The sequence below is a fragment of the Callorhinus ursinus genome, unplaced genomic scaffold (assembly GCF_003265705.2).
Source record: "Callorhinus ursinus isolate GAN/ISIS: 27379988/994484 unplaced genomic scaffold, GSC_fseal_2.0 scaffold38, whole genome shotgun sequence".
Lineage (NCBI taxonomy): Eukaryota > Metazoa > Chordata > Mammalia > Carnivora > Otariidae > Callorhinus > Callorhinus ursinus.
In genome coordinates, this window is record NW_027397100.1 from 11,053,241 (window position 1) to 11,079,420 (window position 26,180).

Sequence of the window (26,180 nt, forward strand, 5' to 3'; positions counted from 1 at the left end):
TGCCCTCTTTAATACCCATCACCAGGCTAACCCATCCCCCCACGCCCCTCCCCTCTAGAACCCTCAGTTTGTTTCTCAGAGTCCATCGTCTCTCATGGTTCGTCTCCCCCTCCGATTTCCCCCTCTTCATTCTTCCCCTCCTGCTATGTTCATCTTCTTCTTCTTTTTTTGTTAACATATAATGTATTATTTGTTTCAGAGGTACAGGTCTGTGATTCAACAGTCTTACATAATTCACAGCACTCACCACAGCACAGACTCTCCTCAATGTCTATCACCAGGCCACCCCATCCCTCCCACCCTCCACCACTCTAGCAACCCTCAGTTTGTTTCCTGAGATTAAGAATTCCTCATATCAGTGAGGTAATAACAGGTTTTCAAACAGTCCTGGTTATTACCTCTGAGCCTGGATCCTCGGTTTGGGGAAAGAGAGGATGTGAGCCCAGGGGCTTGACCAGCCCCCTCCCTCTGCCTGTGGACTATGCAATAGAAATTTGGGCAAGAGGCCTCACAAGAGAGGGAGCTCCCCCTCCTTAGAGATGGGGTAGTAATGCAAACTATATTGTAGTTGGAATTCCTCAGGGTGGGAAGAGAATGGATTGGGCTGGATGAGATGAGAACTCACGAGATTAAGGAAATAATAACAATAATAATAATTATGGCATTTATTAAGTAGGTGCCACGTCCTATACTAAGAACTTTCCAAAATGTTATTTAATCTTTGCAACTATCTGAAATGAATACTATTATTTTCTCCATTTTACAGATGAGGAAACTGATACTCAAGGAGATTAAATGTCTTGCCTAATATCGCACAGTTTGTAAGTGGTAGCTGAGGGAATGGAAACCAGACACCTAGACTACAGAGACCAATTCCTCTCCCATTTATCACTCCCCCCACACACACACTCCACCTCACTCTTGCCATACCACAACCACTGTTATTTCTCTCTCCAGGTGTCCTTTCTGGAACCACATCAAAACCTCTTAAAATGATAGTAAAATATCCAGATTCCAGAGACCCCATCCCAGCCTATAAATCATGATCTCTAGAGTGGAATCTGGGGATCTGATTTTAAAGATCCTGACACAAACTCAAGTTTGGACTCACTGTCCCCTATGCTGATAGGTCAGGGGTCCCAGAAGGGGTTGATTGAAAGAGGAATCTGAGAAATGTCCGGGGTCGAGGAAGAGATCTGATGTCCGAGGAGAGACAGCCCGAAGAGGTGTCTCTAATTTTTAGAGACAGCAGACTGAAGAGACAGCAGAGACAGAGACTGAAGAAGCAGTCTGGGGATGAAGCAGGGGTGGGACTGTGGGTGCGTGTGAAGGCGGGGGTCTCTTGAAAGAGGGGTCTGGGGTCGGAGGAGGAGTCTGAGATCAGAGAAGGATCTAGGAGTCCAAAGAGGGATCTGGGGTCCGAGCCCAAGTTTGCGGTCCGAGTTTGGGATCAGAGACAGGATCGGGGGTCGAGGCCAGGTTTGCGGTCAGTGGAAGGGTCTGTGGGCTGAGCAGAGAGAGGGTCTGAGATCTGAGAAGGATTCTAGCTCAAACTGGAAGGAGGGTGGGGTTTGGCCCCCGGGCCGCACAAGGTGTCCCAAGCCACTAAGGTCGCGCTTGCAGCCCTCTTCTTCACCCCTCCTCCCAGCCTCCGCGCGCTCTCCAGGGCCCGTCCTCCAGGTTCTCCATCCACACGGCACACCGCCCACCTGCCGGTCCACTGCAGGCTGACAGCGCTAGGGGGAGGGGTGTTCAGTCAGAGCCCGACGCTCGCGGGGGTTGTGGTGAGGCGCCCCCTCCTGGCGGCCCAGGAGCTCAGGCCCCGCCCTTCACCCACCCACCCCCACCCCCGCCGCACCACTTCCGGCAGGCGCTGCGTTGCTGGGGGGCGCGGGTGAGGATGGCGGCGGAGAACGAGGCCAGTCAGGAGAGCGCCCTGGGCGCCTACTCGCCGGTGGACTACATGAGCATCACCAGCTTCCCGAGGCTGCCGGAGGACGAGCCGGCGCCCGCGGCCCCTCTGAGGGGCCGCAAGGACGAGGACGCCTTCCTGGGAGACCCCGATACCGGTGAGGCCCGCTGGCCCGGTCCCTGCCCCCTGGGACGTCCCCGGTCCTCCTTCATCCGCGCGGAGCATCACCTCCAGTTTCCATCTCCCTAATTCATCCCCTTCCTTCTGGACCTCTTCCTTCTCCCTTGTCTCCGTTAGTTACCTAGTGGGGATGGAGATGCATTTCTGCCTTAGAGGCTTAGAATGCGACAAGGGAGAACGATGCCAGGAACTGCAGCAGCACGGGCTGGGGTTACCTCTTGGGAAGGACCAACTAATAAGGAAGGAAAGAATGTTGGAGGGGAGATCCTAAGGAACAGCTGTGATCACCCAGAAGAGACCGTCCGTTAGTCACAAAGAATAGGATAGGAGAAACCAAGTCAGACTGCAGCAGGATGGGTAGAGGCTAGGTCTTGAGAAGAACTTCCCCACAGCCAAGGATTGTGGGAAGGAGAGACCTTAGGGAGAAGCTGAGAATCTCTTTACGTTCCGGGAGGGATAAAGACTATGCTTTCCGTCTGTCTGTGAGCGGCGGATATTGGGAGACAGGGGGATGGACTGCATGACCTCTCAGAGTCCTTGGGGACCAGAGTGCCTTCGCTGCCCTGTGGATTACCTCACCCCTCCCGGAGCCATGGATCAGGCCAGGATGTTAGTAAGGTACCCTGCCCCCTAGGAAGCAGGCTCCAGAATTTTACTGTGTTCTCAGCCTTTGAAGGGACTGCAAGGGGTGGGAGTAGGGAGGGGGGAGACAGGGCTTGGGGGAGACCTGAGGGCCAAGAGCTCTCTGAGCATTTCTTCCCTGGGGCTCTCCCTCCTATCCATGTGGCCCAGCTCTATCCTCCTCTCCATTCTTCATCCTCCATCCCCCATCCCTCTTTCCCTCAACGTCACTTCCTGGCGTTAGAGCATCCTTCTCTTCACTCTTCCTCCCAGTGCCTGTACTTGAGCCCTCTTCCTTACCAGCCTGGCAGATCCTGCTTCTCTGATCCAGCCTTCTCTAGCTGGGCCCTTCTGTAGCTATTCCCAGCCTGACAGCCAAAACTCTTTCCCCCTCTACAATTTTCCAGTCGTCTGGCCCTTACTAGCAGCCCCTGCCAACCTAATTAGACTGTTCCCTACCTGGAGGGAGGAGTAGGGAAGGCTGGGGAGGCTTATGGGCATCAGATATTCAAGCTGCAGATCAAGAATTCTTTTCCGGAGGGAGGAGCCCTGGAATCACGAGGTAGCAGGGAAAGTAGTGGGGAGATGTGTCCTGGTGGATAACAGCCTGAAACCAGGTCCTTTATTCAGGGATCAGGAATGCTACTTCTGGTTCCAGCACTGCCTTGACTCACACTGTATGACAGTGGGCACATCTATCCTGACCTGGGCCTCAGGTTCCTCTTCCAGCTCAACTAAGAATGCCTATCTCTCCTAACCTAGAGATTGGAAGCCCCTGACATGTTTTCTCCTGGCTCCCTGTAAATGTCTTAGCGTTTATCAAGTTCTGTGATTATATGAGCAAACTTCATGTCTGTAAGCCCTATGAGAGGGCAGGATTGTGACTGTTTTGTTCACCATCCTTTCTCCACCATCCAATACAGTGCTAAGCACTCAATTAAAATTGTTGAATAAATAAATGAATGAGAGAGATCTCAGGATGAAAGAATAGCAGGGGAGGGAGTTCTCAAGCCTCAGGGTGTACCTTGGGGAGTTAAGACAGGTTCTGCTCTATTCTGTACAAAAATCCAGCAGGGACCCTTGTCACCTGAGTTTCTGGGAATCTGTACCTTATGCCACGGTTGTGCACTAATGTCCCAAGGACCCTTAACATCATACCTATGAAGTCATTTCAATGCTATGTCTCAGAGCACTACTTCTAAGGCCCAAGGCTCCTTTAGCCAGCTGGACTAGCCTGTTGGCTAACATGATCTCCTACTATATTCTCAACCTGGAGGTGCCACTTACTAGTGCTGCCATCCTCTTATCCAGGACCTTGGCTGTGCCCAGCTAGCCTCTAGCCTGCCACTCCCCAGAACCAAGTGCCACGAAACCCACAGCAGACCCTCTGGAAAATGGTGACCACTCCAAGGTTGGGGAGATTCTTGACTCTCTTCTGAGATCCAGGCCCACGAGTTCCTCTCTGTCCCAGGCATCGGCCTCTAGATGTCCTGCAAGTGCCTTACCTTTGGGATGTACTATGCTGAATTCATCATCTCATCCCCATACCTGCCCTTCCCCCAATGTCATTCTCAGTTAATGACACTGCCATTCATCCAGTCTGCAAGGTAGAAGCTCTCCTGAGCTTCTTACTTACTCTTACTTCCAAAGGTGATCAGATGCTCTCTGTCCTCCTAAGTATCTTGCAATCCATCTCATCATCCCTGCTATCACCACTGGAGACAAAGCCCCCATCCTCTCTTACCTGTATTACCCATGGGCTTCTAGCTACTCCCTGTACCCTGCCCCACCAACCCCAATCCAACTACCACCCTGCACTTCTGATCATGTCGTTCCTTGGTTCAAAAATCTTTAGTGATTCTGCCCTTAAAGGAATAAGCAAGCCAGGGATGACTTCAGTTTCCAGCCAAGATCTCTCTCCTGATCTCTAGACTTGCCAAGTTAACTCTGTTCGGGATTCTTTTGTCATAAACTCAGTTAAAACTGAGCTAATCATAAAAGAGAATTTTATTGGGTAGCATAACTGAAAAATTCAGGGATGTGGGGCCTCAGGCATAGCTAAATCAAGGTACCTAAAAAGGAATAGGCTTTTGTCTTTTGCTTTGCCTGCCTTTTTATGATCTTCATCTTCAGATAGCCTCTCATTCTGTGGGGGCAAGATGCCCCCAGTAGCAACAGGTTTACACCTTACCATTTTAGCAATCTAGACAGAAAGAAAGCCTTTCTCTTTCCCAGTAGTTCCAGCAATAGAACTAAGTTTGCGTCTCATTGACCTGGTGCTGGTCACATACCTGTCGCTGAACCAGTCACTGTAGAGATACCTGTTCTGAAGGGCTAGGCCTGGGCGCCTGGGTGGCTCAGTCTGTTAAGTGTCTGCCTTCAGCTCAGGTCATGATCTCAGGGTCCTGGGATTGAGTCCTGCTTCAGGCTCCCAGCACAGTGGGGAGTCTGCTTCTCCCTCTGCCCCTCCCTCCTGCTCCTGCATGCTCATTCTCTTGCGCATGCGTGCATGCAAAAATAAAAATCTAAAAAAAAAAAAAAAATGAAGGACTAGGCCTAGGTCCTATACTCAGTCTGGTCAGGAATGAGAGAATGAGAAATGAGAAAGAGGAGATGGTGTTTTGAAATGGAAAATTGACTGGAAATGGCATCCAAACAGATAAAAATCAGATACATACTAGGCCAGTTGCTTCCAGACAACTCCTGTTGGCGTCCCACAAATTTAGAATTACCAAAATTAAACTCATTATCTTTCTCCCAAAAGACTTGTTTCTTTCGATTCCAAACTAACCTTTTCCCAGTGTCCTATTGTTGCTCTTACATATCAGTAAAATCAATGGTATTGTTGCCCTAGTGCTTACACAGTAGGATACTCAGTAAATATTTTTGTTGAATAAATGAATAACTTAATGATTGACTGATGGAATAAAAAGTCTTGAATAGGTCCAACTCTGATGGAGCCATATCACTTCCCTTCCTGGTCCCTCATAGCTGTCTGGAGAAAACAGATTTAAGGACGAGTACCTGGAAGTATCAACTAGAATTAGCTTGTAAGGTTGGTTTTTGAGCATGGAAATGGCTCCTGATGCCTTGTGGAGCATTGGAAAAGAGGGTTTGAGTTGCTTTTTCTTCTGCCATTTATTCATTTTAGGACGTTAAGTGGGCAATATCCTTTTCCAGGCTCAAGTTTCCTCATCTGTAAAATGAAGAGAATAGGCCTATCTCATAAAGTTATGGGAGCGCTTCAATGAGGAAATGTATGTAAGGTGCTTGGAATATAGTCAGCGTCAATAAATATAAGTTCAAAACCATTCCTGCACTTCTTTTGAAATCTCTAGGGACCAAGGAGGGTTCTGTGCCCGTAGTAGGTATTTAACATGTTTGTTGAATGAATTCCAGTTTTTTTGTAGACTGTGTGGTACTGGTGCTGAGGAGTAGAGGCAAGCATGATCAGCTGAGGGAGGCTTCCAGAAGATAAGTTTCTTTTTTTAAATAAAAATTTTAAAATAAATTACATGTGTGATCAAAAAGAAAAAAGAAAACAGTGAGGAAAAGTAAAAGTCCTCTTCTTCATTCCTATCTGTGCACAATTTTTCCTCTTTATTTAAAAATACATGTGTTAATTTAGGAGCTCCTGGCTGGCTCAGTTGGTGGAGAGTGCAACTCTTGACCTCAGGGTTGTGAGTTTGAGCCCTACGCTGGGTGTAGAGATTATTTTAAAAAATAAAATCTTATATATGTATTGACTTTGAAAAAAAAGAAACACATATGTAGTAGTAATTTCAAAGAAGAAATTCTCCTACCCCATCTCATTCCCACCTTCAGTATCTTTCCCCAAAAGTAACCATCATGAATATTTCCTAAAAATTATCTACATATGTATGTGGCTTCTTATTCATACAAAAGAGGGGAGTATGGATTATGGAGGGCCTTGAATGCCAGGTCAAGGAGCTTGGATTTTTATCATGTTGGTATTGATGAACCCTGATAGTATTTCAAACAGGAAAATTTAACAGTCAGTTTTCAGCATTATCCCACAGACTTTTTAAAGGGGTTATAATCCTAGTGCATAGTAGCAGGTGCTCAAAATTTTTTATTGAATGAATGAACTTTTTAAAACACATTGTACATACAGCAAAGGTATTAAGGTCAAGGTACCAGGCCATTTCTTTACTATTCACAAATACCCAGGACCTTTAAGCCATTTAGAGAACCGGTTTCAAGGCTAGTATAACCCAGAGGAGGGAAACTATGAGATGGAAGAGGGTCTCAGCCAGGCCAAGATGAAAAAGGAGTGGAAATAACTAGAGGGTGCCTGGTAGACATCATCTCATGGAATCCTTATACCCATTTGGCCAGTTAGGGATTAGCTCCAGTATGAGGATGAGGAAAGTGAGGCTTATGACTTGAAGTGATTCATTCATAGTCACCCAACAAGTAAGTGGCTTTGAGGTCTCCCCGTCTCCACTCTTACTGTCCTTAGATTCATTCTTCAGATAGTAGCCAGAGGGATCTTTTTAAAATATAAAACAGATGGCTTCCAGTTCTTGCTTAAAACTCTGAAGTGGCCTCCCATGTTTCCTAGGATTAAATCCAAGCTTCTCACTAGGCCCACAAGGCCCAGTGCACCTGGCCTAGCCTCCACCACACTACCCTTTCCCCTTGCTCACTACACCAGAGCCACCCAGGCCTTCGTTTTTTTGTGTTTGTCTTTTTTTCTAATGCACCAAGCTTATTCCTACCTTAGGGCCTGTCGCGCCTGCTGCTCCTTCTTTCTGGAACACTCTACACACTCACCCTTGTTCTACATATGGCTAGCTCCTTCTCATCCCTTAGTTCTCAGCTTAAAAGTCACCTCCACTGAGAAGCCTTGCCAAATCCCAGCTAAGCAGCCCCCAACACACACCATTATTCTCTATCATTTCATCCTCCTTTTTCTTCATAGCACTTGCTGCAAGTTGTAATGATATACTCCTTTGTTTACATGTTTATTTTCTTTTCTTCCACGGGTCTGTGAACCTCATGAGGGCAGAAACCATTTCTTTCCCCTAGCATCTAGCATAGGGCCAGACCCATGGCAGGCCCTCCATATTTGTCGAGTGAGTGAATGGACAAGCCAGGCAATGTTGGAAGCCAGGGTCTATCCATTCAGTTTATGTAGCTACTTCCTTGCACAGAAGGCTGGGCCCCAGCTGGAGCAGGATCTGGTTTCTAGGGAGGGCCCCAACCCCCCTCCACTCCAGGAAGTGTTTGCCCTGGGTCCTAGGTCCTGAGTGGGTCTCAGGCCTCAGGAAGTTGGGCAAAGGGGCCAGGCATCCAGCCCCCTGCCGCCCAGCCAGCTGCGGGTCCCTGTCTCTACCCAGCCAGGACTGCCTCCGTCCCCGTTCTGGGGTGCGTTGGGGAGACACCAAAGGGCGAGCAGTACTGTCTAGTGGGGTTTGCTTACCAGGGGCGGGGAGAGGGGGAAGCCGAACAGCCCGGCCTGGAGGGCCGGCAGGGCCGGATAAGGTGCCCAGACCCACCTGGCTGCCGCCCGCAGACCCAGACTCCTTCCTGAAGTCGGCGAGGCTGCAGCGGCTGCCGTCCACGTCGTCGGAGATGGGCAGCCAGGACGGGTCGCCGCTGCGGGAGACGCGCAAGGACCCGTTCTCCGCGGCAGCAGCAGAGTGCTCCTGCCGCCAGGACGGACTCACAGTCATTGTCACAGCCTGCCTCACTTTTGCCACGGGTGTCACTGTGGCACTCGTCATGCAGATTTACTTCGGAGACCCTCAGGTGAGGGGGTTGGGAGGGGGCAGAAGGAGGAAATGAGAAGAGGGAGTGGGGAAGCGCTTGCGGAGACAGTGGGAATTGAATTGCTCTTGGCTGAGTGGGGGAGGGGGCCAGCAAATGGAAAAGGGAGAGGACAGTGAGACGGGAGAGGAAGGTCCCAAAGGGAGGAGCTCAGGGTGTGAACGGGACAGAGCAAGGAAGGGACCTGATCAGGTAAGAGGCACTGGAGGCAATATAGGAAGAGTCATAGGGGACAAGAAGGCAGGCCTCCCACCCCCAACACCTGTGGAGGTTCTGGGGTTGGTGGAGGTGCCTTAAGGAGGCAGGGGTGTCCTACTGCCCCCACCTAGTCCCCTTTCCCTTCCCAGATCTTTCACCAGGGTGCCGTGGTGACTGATGCCGCCCATTGCACATCGCTGGGCATCGAGGTGCTCAGTAAACAGGGATCTTCTGTGGATGCCGCTGTGGCAGCTGCCCTGTGTTTGGGGATCGTGGCTCCACACAGTTCTGGCCTGGGCGGGTAAGGAGCTCCTAGCTGTGGAGGCTGGGGTCCCCAGGCCTATCTCTGTGTCCTGGTCTGTAGGCTTCATGTGGGGGTCTTCAAGTTTGACCAGAGGGATAGCTGGGCCCTAACTCCTTGCATTTTGTCTTTCTACACCCAATTTTACCCCCTTCTCCTGACATGGAGTCAGAGGAGGCATTTTCACAAGCTTTTTTTTTTTTTTTTTAAACTGGGTAAAGACTTTTATAAACTATAAAGTAAGGTGCACAGGTGGGGGTATACTGTCACTAATTAAGGCAGGGATATTTTAACTTTTAGGGTTTACAAATCCTTAAAACCAATCCTGTGAGCATGATAAAAGCTATGGACCCTCTATCCTCCAGAAATACACCACAGGCTGAGAACTCTTATGACAGAGATTATAAACTGGCCACCCATAGGCCATACCCAGCACAACAGATTAGTTTGGTTTCCACACTTGAATTTTTTTTAAATATGTTTGCTATTGTTAAAAAGTTGAGAATTTTCATAAAAATGCAGATTTTCAATATCTCTAGAACAATCAGAAGACCTGGTAACACTGGGCCCACATTCCCACATGGCTGCAATTATCTGAATAGCATGACGGAACTTGTGCTGTCCACTTGGCCATAGTTCCTACCACTCCCTATTGTTTATCTGTCCTGCTTTCCTTATTATATTACTTGGCTGCAGGCCAACCATCTCAGATGCAACTCCCATTTTAGATGGAAACAAGCCACAGAAAAGGGACAAGCTGACAAAGTCCGTATCTTGGCTCCTGCAAGACCAGCCCTGCAGGCCCTACCAAAGAAATTCCCCTTTTGGTCGTATACAGTCCATCCTTACATAATTCAGTCCTGGGAGAGGGAGCCAGGGCATACCATGGAGGCAGGTGAAGGAAGCTGGCAGGGGTCCAGCTGTGGTCTAGGGTGGGGGCAGGAGGTAGAACATCTTGCTCTTCCAGTCCCTGGGTTTTCCCTAATCAGGGATTAAAATCTCCAGTAACAGGCTAGAAGAGGTCCATGGTCTCTGGGTCCCCAACCCCCTTGATTTCACCCTCATACAGTGGCTGAGTCTCTGAATCCCTGCTAGAGGGGGCTCAGACATCTGACTCCTGTGACAAACTTAGCCTATGGCCATCACCATTGGGGATGAAAGGGTGGCAGGTTAATTGTTTAGAGGGGTAGTATCTTATCAACCTCCCCTTCTGTGTCTCTCCCAGTGGGGGCGTGATGCTGGTACATGACATCCGACGAAATGAGAGCCACCTAATTGATTTCCGGGAGTCTGCACCAGGGGCCCTCAGGGAAGAGGCCCTACAGAGATCCTGGGAAACCAAGGTGGGGACCCTGGTGAGAAGAGAGAGTCCAGGGGTGGTCTCCCTTCACTGCCCTTCTGCTAACCCAAACATTACTTTGCTGAGTAATTATTATGGAAGTGAGGAAAAGAGTGAAGCAGGATGTGCTTAAAGCTGTGAAGGAGATAGCCCCCCAAATAAAATAATGAACCAAAAGATCTGTATGGTTGATAACAGGCAATATAGTAACACCTTACTTCTGGAAGCCTGAGCAGCCTGAGAGGTTGCAAAGTTCCTGCACTATAATTCACACATGTCATTCAAAGCCTATTGGCTATAACTTTCCCAGCACACAACATATTGGAAAATTAAAGAGGAACTGCAAAAGGCAAATACATATCTACTGAGAGCAAGGGAGGAAATAGAATAACTTGGAAAAATAGATATTTGGTGCGGTGGCAAAAGCCAAACACATGCCTGAGTTATCACAGCTGAGTAATGGTGGTGTGATCATGGAATGGTTAAATGAAAGTCCATTGTCCATTATTTTAAAAGGCAGGAATAAATGTAATCCAATGTAGACAGGTTTCCATCTAAATTGGTTACGTCTTGGCTCTTAAAGGGGTTTGCTTAATTTATAAATCCCTCAACTATGATAGATAAAGGAAGCCTTTCTGTAAGTCAGGGAAATGGGAGGGATGCCCGCTTGGGGAGAGCTTGTCCCTCCTCTGGGATACTTGGCCTGTGTCTTTCCCCTGTGCCAGCCCCCATCCCTGGCTTGGGGCTCTGCGGAGTTCAGCCCAGCCCCCCCCTTCCAGTGACCTGGTCTCCTCTCTCCCTCGCCTGCCCGCCTCGCCCAGCCTGGGCTCTTGGTGGGGGTCCCCGGAATGGTGAAGGGGCTACATGAAGCTCACCAGCTCTATGGCAGGTAAAGACCCTCCCCCTGGGGACCAGGGGCCCCTGCCTGCATCTCTCCTTGGGTGGCCTTCTCCTACCTTCCTGGATTCTTTCCTTCCCAACTCCCCCTCCTAATATCCCCTTCCCTTGCCAGGACTCTCCTTCCCAGGAACCCCCATTCCCCCAGGACCCCTCCTCCTCCCCCCAGGATCTCCTCCACCCCCTGCTCTCCGGCCCCCCCAGGCTGCCATGGTCCCAAGTCCTGGCCTTCGCAGCAGCTGTGGCCCAAGATGGCTTCAACGTGACCCATGATCTAGGTCAGTGGGGCCTGGGGGTGGGGGGAAAGGCATGAGGTTGATGGGAAGGGGAGAGGAAACCTCTGAGATTTGGGGCCCAAGCCAGAAAACACCTCTCTTCCATTTGCTCCTTTAGCTCCCTCCCCACCCATCCTACCCTCATAGGGATGCAGCCTCAAATGAGGGGATCTGGGAAGGGCCCATATACACCCCCTTCCTCCCCCATAACAGGCTCCGGGTGGGGAGGGCAGAGCTCTTAGGGTCAGCCACTCAGCCACCTCACCTATGGCGCATCTCAGCCTCCTGCCCAGCCTCCTGTCCCTGCTTGCAGCCCGTGCCCTTGCCGAACAGCCTCCGCCCAATGCATCTGAGCGTTTCCGTGAGACATTCCTGCCATTGGGCCACCCGCCACTACCTGGCTCACTGCTGCGTCGGCCTGACCTGGCCGCAGTGCTGGATGTACTGGGCACCTCCGGCCCCGCCGCCTTCTACGCAGGAGGCAATCTCACACTGGAGATGGTGGCTGAGGTGAGCACTTGGGGAGCCCTCCCTGCCCTGAAGGGCCCTACTGCAGGGACATCTTCTTCCCTTTCCTTCCCTCTCTGTCTTTCTTTCTACATAAATTTACTGATGATTCCGTTGACTTAAGATTCTCTAATCGACAAAACTAACTTCTGGTGATAGGAATCAGATCAGTGGTTGTTTGGGATGGGGGCAGTCGATGGGATGCAGCACAAAGAACCCCCTGGGATGATGGAACTGTTCTGTCTTGACTGAGAGAGGTACCCTCGGGCCCCCCAGGGCTGGTGCCAACCTGTGCAGAGTCTTGACCTGTCCCTCCCAGTCCTGGCAGAGACGCAGGATCAGCCTCAGCTTTCCCGAGCCCACAATCCCACCTTACTCTTGGGTTTTCTAGGGACGGAGGGAAACCCCTCCTTCACTGATGACTGTCAGGACTGGGGATATTGACACAAGGGCTTACCAACCAACCCCAAAGACTCTTAGTCTGAGGTAGTAATGGGTTCTGAGAACTGTTGTCAGCAATTCAAAACTCCTAAGGGAAAATTATGTTCAAGGTAAGGATATAGAAACCAACTCTGTGATTCTCTCATCTGTACCATTGGGGTGATTATATGTATCTCTGCCATACGGTTGTGGAAACTGAAATGGTCCGTCATTCAGACTACATTCAGAATGCCTGTTCTTTGTCAGACCCTGTCCTGGGCACTGGAAGTATGGCTATGTGATGGACTTAACTGGGAAGTCCAGCAGTGTACTGGCTGTAGGTCTGCTGCGCCCAGAACTCCATCCGCACACTTTCTTCTGTTTGAATTCACTCTCTATCAGATCCTTTCCACACCTGCTCCCCACTGGCCATCCTTCCAGCAAACCATCCCAGAGAAAGAACATTTCTCATTCCAATAGTTACAGCAAAAGCCTCCAGGTCATGTCTCATCAGCCTGTCATAGGTCTCATGACTATTCCCGAACCAATCACTGGCATGGAAAAGGAATGTTCTGATTAGCCAGCCACACCTGGATCTTCTGGAGAAGGGGATGAAGGAGACTCTAACAAAGACTATCTGAGCTTTAAAAGAAAAAAAAAAAAAACCCAAAGTTGAATTTGTAAACTTGACCAACAAAGGAACACACACGAGCCAAGAAATTCAGTGTGTAATTCACTGAGGATGGATTAGAAGTCAGGGGTTTCAAGTACAAAAAGTTTAAAAAAAAAAGAGAGAGAGAGAGAGTTAGGGAGGGGAGAGAGAGAGAGAGAGAGAAGATTCCTAGTGGTTATGCTAATTTAGGAATGAAAATTACCGTGCTGGAAAGGATGAGTCCATGGGTTTGTACAAAATCGGTTCATTGGTCAACAGAGTGCTTGGTTACATCAAATGAGGGTCAGTCCTACCAGGATCATCCAGAGTTCATGGTTTGGGAGTGGCTTTAGTTAATTGTAGTGAAATGAAGAATCCAGTTTTGATATCTTATAGGCAAATTCTGCTGTAGGTAGAAAGTGTTCCTTTTTTTTTTTTTCAAGTTATCTCTACGCCCAATGTGAGGCTCAAACTCAGGACCCCAAGATCAAGAGTTGCATGCTCTACCTACTGAGCCAGCCAGGCATCCCAGAAAATGTTCCTTTTACATAGGCAGAGAAGGTAGTATGTTTAAGGCCAAGGAGTCATGAGTTCAGAAACTGTAGGTCACTGAGGGTGGCTCTAAAGAGCTCACTGGGGAATAACAGGACATGAGGTAGGAGAGGTGGGCAGGGGCCAGATCACAAAAGGCCTTGGACGCCAATCTAAGGAGGTCATTCAAAGAATGTCTGATACATAGCAGGTGCTCATTGTTAGTGCTTTTTCCCCTTCCTTTTTCCCAGGGTACCCAGGGCTAACGGGTCCCTAAGGGCTGTGATGGAAATTGCAGAAGGCGCAAAAGTTATATATATCAAGTCTGTCTTTGATTCAACCATATACCATAGGCCAAGCCCACATGCTCACGGTGTGGTGTGTGGCTCACATTTGTGGTGGGATCATTCTCTCCCCTGCAGGCCCAGCACGCAGGGGGTGTCATAACTGAGGAGGACTTCAGCAATTACAGTGCCCTCGTGGAGAATCCTGTGTGTGGCGTGTACAGAGGTGACCTCTCTCCCAGCTCTCAGGGTCCCTGCTCAGGAGAAGCCTCCCAGTCCATGGGCACCTCCTTTTGGCCTAGAGACCTCCTCCCCATTTTTCAGGAGAGAAACTGAGGCAGTGAGCTGCCTGGGCAGCCAACTGTTGAAGCAAGCCAGAGCCAGCCCATCTTCTGAAGTAGTCATGGGGTTAGTTACCCCAAGTATTTAGGCTATGAGGAGGGAGGTCTGGTCAAAGGCTCAGGCCTGGAAGTTGGGGTTCTGGCCATACGTTTTCTTGATTTGGGTTCTGTGTTGCCTTAGCCCCACTCTCACTGCCCTGTACTTCCTTAGAAGAATTCATAAGACCAGAGTTCATCTAGCTTCATATTGAACAAACTTTTCAAGACAGTTATAGACCTGTCCCCTCATTGTGTCAAAGGAAAACTGAGGCCCAGGGATGGAATGGAACTTAACCTGTCAAACTCAAACCAGCGAGGAGCCCAGAAAGCGAAGCTTATGACATGGGTGAAGTCCATGTTCGCTGAACCCAAAGTGGTGGGTTCCTGGGTCCCTCGGAAGGTTCTCAGGTTCTCAGTTTCTTTCCTCTCTAGGAAGTCTGGATCACCTCAAGCCCCAGGTCAGATTGCCTCTGAGTTCAGGTTTCCAGGCCTCAACCTCTAGCCTGATTCTTCTACCAGAGGTGATGGTATATGGAGCAGAGGAAGAGGGTAGCTTTGGAGCCAGGAAGACCTGGGTCTGAGTACCAGCTGCCCCGTTCACCTTGAACAAGTCACTTCCCACTGTGAGCCGTGGTTCCCTCCTGAAAATGGAGATCATATTCGTGCCTACCTCTCCGGGCCCCCATGAAGATTTGAGGAGATGATGTTGGAAGCTGCCCTGATCAGAGTGGACACTGAATGCTTATTTGATCTTACATTTCTCCTCCTCAGCCTGGTTCTCTTGGCAATGCTAGCACTTTGAGTGCTCCGGGTTCCCCTTGTCTCCTATAAACTTGGCCCAGCTGCCTCTCTGTGCCTCAGTTTCCTCACCTGTAAAATAAGGATGATAACATTACCCATCGTGAGGATTAAATGAGTTAATCAGTTAATGTTAATGTTATGTGTCAGGTATTATCATTATTCCTGCAATGTCCAAACATTTAATAATAGGGGCCTCAAATAGGAAGAGGAGGTTGTTGCTCCCAAGAAGTTTTGGGGGTAGTGGGACCATCAGGGGCCCTGAATAGTATCCTGGCCTGTGGGAGGAGCTAAAAGGAGACACATGGTGGACCAGGAATCTGGACATCTGGATACCTGTCCCTGTTGTGCCTACAACGTGACTCTGGACAGACTACAGTCCTCTTGGACCTTAGTTTCCTTGTGCAGAAGAGGAAACTGAAGGCCCGTTGTTCTGGGTTGGAGTCCTGGCCCTGCCCTTGACTTGCCATGTGAACTTGTGTGGGTCCCTTTGCCTCTCAGGGCAGTTTGCCTGTCTGATGAGCGGTCAGTGCAGTAGTCTCAGTCTATGTGACGGTGGGATGTGGAGATGCTTTGACCCCTCCCCTGCCATCTAGTCATTTCTTTTTTTTTTTTTTCCAGGCCACCTGGTTCTCAGTCCCCCACCCCCGCATACGGGTCCTGCCCTCATCAGTGCTCTCAACATCCTTGAAGGCTTCAATCTCACCACGCTGGTGTCCCGGGAACAAGCTCTTCACTGGGTGGCAGAGGCAAGGCCGACCCCTCCACCCTGCCCTGGGTCTTGGTACACTGGGAGTGGGGGGATGGGGTACTGCCATGGGGCAGGACTAACCTCCAAGTTTTCTCACATGAGGATCAATAGCGTGGGTGCTGGGAGGAGCCTGGCAGCCTCTTCCACACCCCTGTACATTTTCAGACTCTGAAGATTGCATTAGCCCTGGCCAGCAGACTGGGAGATCCTGTCTACGATTCTACCATCACTGAGAGCATGGATGACATGCTCAGGTGGGTCCCAGGGCAGGACCCTCAGGGTGGCAGAAGTGGTAGTGGGTATGAGGAAAGGATCAGATGAAAAGCAGCTGGTAGAGCAATAAGACCTGGAGTCCCAAGTCAATTTCAGCTCAGCTCCAACTCAGTGTGACACTGGTTACTTTTCCCAGCACCTACCTCAATTTCCCCATTTGTATGATGAGTTAGTCTGCATCATTTGGCTCTCAAAACTTTCTGACCCTAGCAGAGCACATTCTGGGCCCACCTGTGTCCCCTTTTTAGTGGAAAGCCTAAGAACAATGAAAAGTCCCCAAGCAAATACCTGAGGTGATGGGGTTTTTGACTATAATGTCTCCACATTAGCAGCATAACATTGTAGTAAGACTGTGGGCTCTGGTCAGACTGACTCAGTTCAAATCCCAGCTTCACCATTCACTAGCTGTGCAGCATTGGGCAAGTCACTTAAATTCTGTCTCAGTTTCTACAAGGGGGCCTGACAATAATGGTACCAGCCTCATGAGGTTGAGGTAAGGACTAACTAAGGTCATATATGCAAAGCACTTAGCACATTGTGTGGCATATAATAAATATTCAACAAATAGTATTAGTAATTGGCAATAGGGGTGGGTAAGAATGGTTGCTATTTAATTGCTACTCTGATTGGCTGAAAGACTAGCTAAGGGAAAAATTAGAAGCCAAAAATATAGTTAGCGTAAATTTGTAGTATTACTCAAGCAACTCTATGAATTAAGTTCAAAACAATGAGACTAAAATGAATAGCTTATAATTAAAAAGCAAAAAGAGCAACAACCAAAAACAGTAAGCAGTTCAAGGCCACAAGGATGAGGGCTAAAAACAAAGCCTCTGTTCCCCCACCCAATCCACTTGAAACAAAGCCCTCTGTACCTCTCCTGTGTGGCCTCCAGCCTTTATGGTTGAAAATGGAATGAAAGTCTTCAGTAATCCTTGGTTACTTGTTACTCTAATCAACTAGAATCACCAAACTCACAGTCATTAAGTAAGAAACCCTCAGCCAAACTTTAAAAAGTCTGGAGAATTACATCTTGTTTTCAGTTTAGCTCTAAAACACACACACACACACACACACACACACACACCCCTCTATATTAAATTCATCCAAGTAATTCTTCCAATACATAGTTATTAAGGGCTTACTGTATGCCAAGTCTTCCTGTGCCTTGAAAAAAATTCTAATAGTAACTAAAGATCCCTGTATACAAAACCCTCCTCTGACTAAACTCTTCATAAAACTTCAGTTTGAAATGACAAACATTAGGTTAAATAAATTGTTTGTTCATTCAAAACAAATATTATCTGAGCATCCACTATGCCCCAGGTACTTTCAAAGAGAAGATTAAGTGAGTAAATAAAGTCAAGTAACTAAAAGACTCTTGATTTAAGCACTAAATAAAAGTTGGCTCTAAAAGGGAATCTGGATAACACCTAAATGAACTCAGTCAGTTCAACAACGATTTCCTGGATATTTCCCATATGCTCAGAATGAGAGATTCTGTTCTCACGGACCTGAGAGTCCAGTGGGGGAGGCAGACATTAATCAAATCCTTGCACAAACAGGCATCACAGTGGGGTAGGTGGGGTAGGTGGGATGTAATGAGAGCCTGCTATGTATTAATCTCCTACCCCTTGTCTTTTCAGCAAGGTAGAAGCCGCCTACCTCCGGGGCCACATCAATGACTCCCAGGCGGCCCCTGCCCCACTCCTGCCCGTCTACGAGCTGGATGGGGCTCCCACAGCTGCTCAGGTGCTGATCATGGGCCCTGATGACTTCATTGTGGCCATGGTCAGGTATGCCAGCTCAGACGAAGAACCTGGCACTGGGGATCATCTGGACCAGGAAGAGGTGGGGTCCAGATGGGAATGAGGGTGACCTCAGGGCTCACCTGGCTCCAACCTCTACCCCCAGCTCCCTGAACCGGCCTTTTGGCAGTGGCCTCATCACTCCCTCGGGGATCCTGCTCAACAGCCAGATGCTAGACTTCTCCTGGCCCAACAGGACTGCTAACCACTCTGCACCCAGCCTGGTAGGGCCTTGCTTCCCTCCTCCCCTGGGGACCTTGAGGCTAGGTAGGAGGTACAGCAGTATGGCTGCCCCTCCCTCCCTACTTCCTCTAGGAACTTCTGGTATAAAGAACAGGAGCCTAAACAAGGTGTCCACTTCACCCCCAGCCCAAGTCTGGGGCTTGGAGCTTGGTGGACCTGAAGAAACCTCATCCCATTCTGTGTCTGTCTCACTACATGAGCTGGGGAAAGTCTTGCCCCCTCTCTTGGCCTCAGTTCCTTCACCTGTACAATAAGGGTATTAGCCCTCATTTGATGCTTTGGCACTTTTTAGAACAATGGTCTACAATCGTGTAATGCTGAGCTGATGGGGCTCAGCCCTCTTGTTGGTCAAAGGAAGAAGGAGATAGGAATTATGGTCTAGTTGGAGGCCAGTACTCTTACTCTCTGCATGCTGGGGCCCTGCCAGGACAATGAGAGATAGAGATGACCAGGATAGAGATTATCCTGTTCTTCCCTTTAGCCATCTGTCTTGGCTTGGTCCCCTCCCCTTCCACCCATGGTGGCCCCATAGCAACTCAGTGGGTCCGCTATCCACCCCAGTTATCCAGGGACCCTGTCCATTTCTTAGACAGCAAATTGTGGCCTGGGAAGGGACCAGTCTCCCATGAAAACCTGCCCCAACTGTCATCCCCCTGTGCTCTCGGTCCTCTGACAACAGGAGAATTCGGTGCAGCCAGGGAAGCGACCACTGTCTTTCCTGCTGCCTACTGTGGTCCGGCCAGCAGAGGGGCTTTGTGGGACCTACCTCGCCCTGGGGGCCAATGGAGCTGCCCGGGGCCTCAGTGGACTGACCCAGGTGAGATTTCCTCCATGGTAGGCCTTTTGTGGCCAGCAGCCAAGCTGTGGCCTGAACTTTAGATGCCCTCATGTCTCTGGCTTATTCTCATCCATAACTCAACAAACATAGGCCGAGGCTGCTTTGTGACAGGCCCATCCTGGGTACTGGGGACATAGGCTGTGCTGAGTTTCTTAGCCAAAATGGAACCCTGAAGTTCCCTGTCTTCCAGGTTGGATGGAAAATCATGGTTTGGTGGAACTGAGAGGTGATATAGCACCTGGGCTGCCTAGGTCTGTCAACCTCAAGTCCCATGATGCCTCTACTCAGCATCTGAATAGACAAGCAGCCCTCTTTAGGGTCTGATTTTGAAAGGAAGTGCCTACTCTCCAGAATGTCTCTCAATAGTTACACGAATGTTTTAAGCACGTGATATATGTGCCAGGCACTTACTTTGGCAGATGGTGAGTTAAATAGCCTGAGCTTTGGAATCAGACAGCCCTGGGCCCCAGGCCAAGGGCTGCCAATTTCCAACTGCGTGATGTTGGGGAATTCACTTAACCTCTCTGAACCTGTCTCCTCATCTGTAAAATGGAGACAGTAATAACAGCTAGCCTTTGTGGAGTTCTACTAACCTCCAGGCATGGTGTTACATGTGCTCACTCTTTTAGCCTTCCCAATATTGGGAGGAATCCTTATTTCCATTTTTTATATGAGGAAACTAAAGCCCAAAGAGGTTAAGAAGTTAGGTCCAGTTGAGTAAGAATGGTCAGGCAGTTTGTTTTGAGAGCCTACCCACACTCCTAACCACTAAGCTAAAAGTACCCATACTGTGCCTTAGATGACTCCAGCTATTAACCCTGTCCTGGCCAGGGAGAAGGGAGGCGAGCCCGGGGCCGGATTACAGGAGACTGACTGCCAGTGGTACCTCTTCCTTGGCTCTCTCTAAGCTCTGGAGTGTATTACTTTCCCTTTCTGGCCCTCAGTTTCCCCCTGTATGAAATGGGGACAGTCATTACAGGCCTGCCTCTCTTCCGAGGCTGTTCAGATAATACCCCTAGTGTAAGGGTTCCAAAGAGTAAGAAGTCCGGCCCAGGGATGAGACCTGCGGAGTCCTGAAAACCCATCTCTGGGGCAGCCCTGACTTCTACCCCTTGGCTGCCCACAGGTTTTACTGAATGTCCTGACCTTGAACCGGAACCTGAGTGACAGCCTGGCCCATGGCCGTCTGCATCCAGACCTGCAGTCCAACCTCCTGCAGGTGGACAGTGAGTGCAGAGCAGAGATCCCCATGGGGTGGGCAAAAAGCTGGGTGGAGAAAGGGGCTCCTCCCAAGGGTGTCCCTGCCTCGACCAGCACAATTCCTGCCAGTGAAAGTTTGGTTTCTTCCAACTAACTCCTTTGGGACAGTGAAAGATCTGGGGACTGGAACCAGTTCTGTCATTTCCTGGTTGTGTGGCCTTGGGAAATTCATGTCTCTACTCTGAGCCTCAGTTTTCTCATTTGTAAAATAAGATACACTTGTTCATCTGCAAACCATTCATTCAGCAGTTTGTATTGAATACCTACTGTGTGCCAGGCATTATTGTAGGTGCTGGGGATACAGCATTTATAGGCAGACAGGAAAATAAATAATCAAAGAAATATAAGAAAGTGAAATAAATGCTCTGCAAGCTGACATAAAGGACTGACCCAGTGACGAGGGAAGGGTTCTCTTTGGTGACATTTAAGCTGAGATCTGAAGAGTAAGAGGGAGCCCACCATGCAAAGAACTGGGGCAGGTTTTGTAGGCGAAGGGAACAGATGCAAAGAATTTAGGGCAGAAATGGGCTTGGCATGTTTTAGGAGTAGAAAGGAGACCAGGGTGAGTGAGAGTGAGATGAAGGGGCCAGGTCATGGACCCTGTAGATTACAGTGAGAAAATGTGCTTTCCTCTAAGGACAGGGGCTTAATTTTAGACACAACTTAATTTTTGTAAATGGGAAAGTATGGGCAGCTTTGAGGAATTTTTATTACAACAGATGATGTATTATGCAAGTCCAAAGGGGATAGGACATTGAATGAGACATAGTTCTTGCCTACTTGGTATTATGTATTATAAATTTGTATGTATTATGCCCAGAAAGGTTATAAGTCAGTCAAAAATCAACCCATAAGTGGCAGAATTGAGATTAGAACATACACCTAGCTGACACCAAAGACTCAGTTCTTTACAGCATATCTCCTAGACTGAAGCACGTTAGAAGTCACAGACCTAAATCCTCAGCAGCCACACCCAGTGTTTGGTTGGTAATACTCTGGATCCTGGATGATGATAATGAGCATAACTTCTGATCTCTACTGAATGTGAGGCTCTATGCTAAGTTACTTGGGTGGGGGTGGGGGGAGTTAGATTTGGTTCATCCTAGCCCACCCTTGAGGAATTCACAGTTTAAGATAGGAACATGAGGAGTAGAGGCTTGGCGAAGGGAAAGTTCATCCACTGAGGGCTATGGAGGAGGTGACAACTGGCTGGGCCTTGAAGTATGAGCAGGTATTTGGCATGTCCAGAACCCAGAATATTCTGGGCAAATGGGCAAAAGCCAGAAAGAATGGCTCAGAAAGCAGCCAAGAGGCCTGCTGGACTAGAGACATTGTTTACTAAACTTCAGAATTTATCCAGCACCTTCATGAATTTTGCCACATTTGCACACCATCTGAACCATTATTTACATATGTGTCTCTATAAATGGACTTCCTTTTCGATGTAAGCGTATTTTAAAGGTAAATCACATATCATAATCACAAATGGAAAAGTAGCATCATTTGCCACAAATGAAAGATAAAGAACTATTAAAAAGTCAACAGTTTGTAGGTTTAAGGTGGATATGGTTACCCCAGAAGGCTCTGGGGCCTGCTCTCTCTGTTGAAAAAAGAGGTTAGAAATGTTAAAGGCCAGACTAAAACTTAGTCCTTGCCATTATCCAAAGAATCGAAAATGAACCATAAAGGAAATACATTTCTGACTTGGTGATTCATTGCTATTCCGTGTTGTATCTTTACCTCAAGAACTACCCTAAGTTATCCCATCTGCAGACCAAAAGACCAAATCTTTATTGAGGAGCAGTAAGAGGTGAGGTTACAGGGCTTATGGAGGTTCATGGCAAGAAGGATGGACTTTATCCACTTGACTGGAGGTGGGATAGACCTGAAATGTTTTATGTAGGGGAAATGGATTGAAGGGGGGGAGAATTTAAGTTGGGGAAACAGAGGCAACTAGAATAAAGGGCCAGGCAAGAAATGGCGAGGGCCTGAACTTATGTAAGAGGGTGGGCATTTCTTCATTCATCCATGTAAAGGCAATGAGGATCAATGGTGAACAAGACAACGTCCTTGCCTTCAAAATGCTTATAATCTAATGGAGAGAGACATAGTAAATAAATGAATAAATAAACAGGTAGCAACAAGTACTTTGAAAGAAAATAAAGCAAGGTAAAGATGACAGGGCTGCCATTTTAGATAGTGGTCAGGGAAGTTCTCCTTGAAGATTGGAATGAAGTAAGGAAGCCGGTTTTGTGACTAGGAGGAGAGCATTCCAGACAAATAGAACAGCACGTGCAAAGCCCTGAGGCAGGAGGAGCATGTTTGGCCTAACCTGAGGGACAGCAAGGAGGCTAAAGCAGAGTTAAGGGAGAAAATGGAAGGAAGTGAGGAGAAGAGTTTAGTGAGGCAGTGAGGTCCCAGATGATGTTGTGCCTTAGAGGCCTTGGTAAGGACTGTGGATTTTCTTCTAAGAGTCGTCAAAGCTGTTGGAAGGTTTTGAGAAGGGGAAGTGAGTGGTCTAATGGCTTAAGAGGATCCCTTTGGCTGTATGTGAATAGGCTGTAAGGAAGCAGGACTGGAACCAGAAAGACCAGTCAGTGGGCTATGCAGTAATGGCTGCATCCTGGCTATCCTGGCAAGTAATGATGGCAGCTTGGCCTAGGCAGGTGGAGATGAAGAGCCTATAGCCATTTTATGCAATATTAAGAATGAACATATATTATTGATCACATACTATATGCAAGGTTCTGACCTCTGTGCTTTTTGTGATTTATCTCCTTTAATCCTTACAACAGCTTCATGTGGTAGGTTCTCACATAATCCCCATTTTATGCATGAGGAGGCTGAGGCTCAGAGAGGTAAAGCAGTTTGCCCAAGGTCATACAGTGGGCATCCAGGACCAGGACTCAGGTCTGACCATGGGACTCCTGACCCGTGCTCTGAACACTCTGAATGTGTATATGTTGGGGGATGGTTTTCAGGTGAGTTCACAGAGGAAGAGATTGAGTTCCTGGAAGCCAGGGGTCACCATGTGGAGAAAGTAGATGTCTTATCCTGGGTCCATGGCAGCCGGAGAACCAACAACTTTATCATTGGTGTGAAGGACCCTCGGAGCCCAGACGCAGCTGGAGCCACCATCCTGTAGAGCAGCGGGGTGGGGCGGGGGTCTCTGCTCCCCCCCTTTGCATGTTCCTAGAGTCCCTCCTTCTCCCAGGTTTGGTCTCAGGGGGACCCCAGGGATGCCCCAGATCATGGGCCAGACCCTATCTCAGAGTAACTGGAAAATTCTCTAACCAGAGGCCTGTGGTGGTGGTGATGATGGTGGTCATGGTGGTGGTGGTGAGTGTCAGTGTCCACAACCAGGCAGGCAGGACCTTGAGGAGTCAGGCTATCTGTTTGTCTCCTTACCCTCAGCCATGCTGGCCCTGAGCTTAGGGATGTGCTTGCAAACCCTTCTCAAGGGTCCTCACAACCCCAACGTCTCCAGTCTGGCCTGACCTGGACCTTGTCTTCCAGCTCCCTTCTCCTGTCCCTAGCCTCGTTTCTTAAATGACTAGGATTTTTTTAATGGACCATCCTGGGGAGGGGGTGCTCCTTTCTTCCTCCCACCAAGTTGAGGTGGGGCCTTGCATCTGGGGGGGCCCAGGTTGTGGGTAGGGGTGGGGGTGGGGACCAGCTCAGGGGCTTCCATTTGCAAAGGGGAATTAAAGAAAGACTATTGCTTAACCACGGCTCTGGACTGATTTATGTTTGGCTGTGTTGGGAGTGGGAGCAAGTGAGGTGGTGCAAAAACAGCCACAGCCATTGGTTTACTATTTGTTTCTTAAATTGGATATTTTGGGTATTTGGGTATCTTGGTTAAGATGTGAAGCTTTCTGATTTGAAAACTTACTACAGGGGTGCATGGCTGTCTCAGTCGGTACAGCATGTAACTCTTGATCTTGGGGTCATAAGTTCAAGCCCCACATTGGGCGTGAAGCCTACTTATAAATAAATAAACAAACAAATAAATAAATGTTTTTTTAAAAAGTGAAAAAAATGAACATTTACTATAAAGTTATAGTATTCAAAACAGTTTGGTACTGGCATGAGGCTGAACATACCAATGGAATAGAATTGAGAGTCTAGAAATAAACCTATATGTCTATGATCAGTTGATTATTGACAAGAGTGCCAAGATCATTCAATGGAGAAAGAATAGTCTTTTCAACAGGTAGTGCTGGTACAATTGAATATCCACATAAAAAAGAATGAAGTTTGACCTTTACCCCACATCACATACAACTAGTAACTCACAATGGATCAAAGACCTAAATATAAGAGCTAAAACTATACAAGTCCTAGAAAGAAACATAGGAGCAAATCCTCATGACTTGGATTTGGCATTGGTTCTTAGATATGACACCAAAAGCACAAGCAACAAAAGAAAAAATAGATAAATTGAAATGCATCAAAACTAAAAACTTTGAGCATTAAAGGATACTATCAAGAGGGTAAAAAGACAACCCCCAACATGAGAGAAATATTTGCAAACGTATATCTAATAAGGGTCTAGTACCCAGAATATATAAAGCACGCTTCAGTTCAACAACCTAATTAAAAGTTGGGCAAAGAACTTGACCACACATTTTTCTAAAGAAGATATTCAAATGACCAATAAGTCCATGATAAGATGCTCAATATCATGTCACTAGGGAAATTCAGATCAAAACTACAATAAAATAAATACCACTTCACACTCACTAGGTTGGTTATATTTTTAAAAGGAAATAAGTGTTGGTGAGGATATGAAGAAATTGGAACCTACATATATTGCTAGTGGGAATGTAAGGGTGGAGCTGCCGTGGATAACAGTTGGGCATTTAAAAATTAGAATTATCATATGACCCAGCAATTCCACTCCCAGATATATACCCCAAAGAATTGAAAACAAGTGTTCAAACAAAAACTTGTACATGAATGTTCCTAGCAGCACTATTCACAAAAGGCAAAAGGTGAAAACAACCCAAATGTCCATCAATAGATGAATGGATAAGCAAAATGTGGTATATTCATACAACGGAATATTATTCGGCCATAAAAAGGAATGAAGTACTGATACATGCTACAACAGGAGTGAACCTTGAAAACGTTATGCTAAGTGAAAGGAGCCAGACACAAAAGGTCACATATTGTATGATTCCATTAATATGAAATATCAAATTTCAAATATCAAATTTATAGAGACAGAAGGCAAATTAGTGGTTGTTTAGGGATAGGGGAATGGGGCATTGGGAGGATGGCAATATCTAAAGGGTAGAGATTTTCTTTTTGAAGTGAAAAATTGACTGTGGTGACAGTTGCACCTGTGATTTTAATAAAAAGCATTGAATTGTGTGCCTTAAATGAGTAAATTGTATGGTATGTGCATTCTCTCTCAATAAAGCAGTTTTTATTTTTATTTTTTTCTTTAAATTTTTTATTGTTATGTTAATCACCATACATTACATCATTAGTTTCTGATGTAGTGTTCCATGATTCATTGTTTGTGCATAACACCCAGTGTTCCACGCAGAACGTGCCCTCTTTAATACCCATCACCAGGCTAACCCATCACCCCACCCAATAAAGCAGTTTTTAAAAGATAGGATTTGGCAATATCCACTAGAGCTGAACACATGCAAATTCTATGACCCAGCAATCCTGGTCCTAGATATATCTATATCTATATCTATATCTATCTATCTATCTAATCTATCTAATCTATAGATAGATAGATATAGATAGATCCAGCAGAAATATATATATATCCAGCAGAAAATTGTACAGATGTTCATCCAAAAATGTGCAAGAATATTCATTGTAGCACTTTAAAAAATTGACCTGAGGGGCACCTGGGTGGCTCAGTCAGTTAAGCGTTTGCCTTCAGCTCAGGTCAAGATC

General features: G+C 47.7%; 1 protein-coding gene across 2 annotated transcripts; it reads left to right on the plus strand.

Annotated features, from left to right (window-relative positions):
* Window positions 1-1,853: 1,853 nt before the first annotated feature.
* GGT7 (gamma-glutamyltransferase 7) lies at window positions 1,854-25,620 on the plus strand. 2 transcript variants are annotated; one of them, XM_025876149.2, is made up of 15 exons: window positions 1,854-2,069; window positions 8,253-8,488; window positions 8,854-9,005; window positions 10,231-10,348; window positions 11,166-11,233; window positions 11,446-11,519; window positions 11,830-12,026; window positions 14,049-14,136; window positions 15,710-15,837; window positions 16,005-16,093; window positions 17,756-17,905; window positions 18,024-18,141; window positions 18,840-18,977; window positions 20,125-20,224; window positions 23,240-25,615. In XM_025876149.2, exons 1-15 carry the CDS (start codon window positions 1,901-1,903, stop codon window positions 23,401-23,403), a joined length of 1,989 nt encoding a protein of 662 aa, XP_025731934.1. In that variant the 5' UTR covers window positions 1,854-1,900; the 3' UTR covers window positions 23,404-25,615. The 2 variants fall into 2 exon arrangements, with proteins under 2 accessions (XP_025731934.1, XP_025731935.1); XM_025876150.2 differs by having other exon boundaries at window positions 1,871-2,069; window positions 20,125-20,217; window positions 23,240-25,620.
* The last annotated feature ends 560 nt before the right edge of the window (window positions 25,621-26,180 follow it).

Bases quoted from the DNA above. Each gene is read 5' to 3' on its own strand.
- GGT7 (XM_025876149.2), top strand. From the start codon at position 1,901: ATGGCGGCGGAGAACGAGGCCAGTCAGGAGAGCGCCCTGGGCGCCTAC. The intron at 11,520-11,829 runs GTCAGTGGGGCC...CCCTGCTTGCAG, and splicing joins CAACGTGACCCATGATCTAG to CCCGTGCCCTTGCCGAACAG. The intron at 18,142-18,839 runs GTAGGGCCTTGC...CTCTGACAACAG, and splicing joins ACCACTCTGCACCCAGCCTG to GAGAATTCGGTGCAGCCAGG.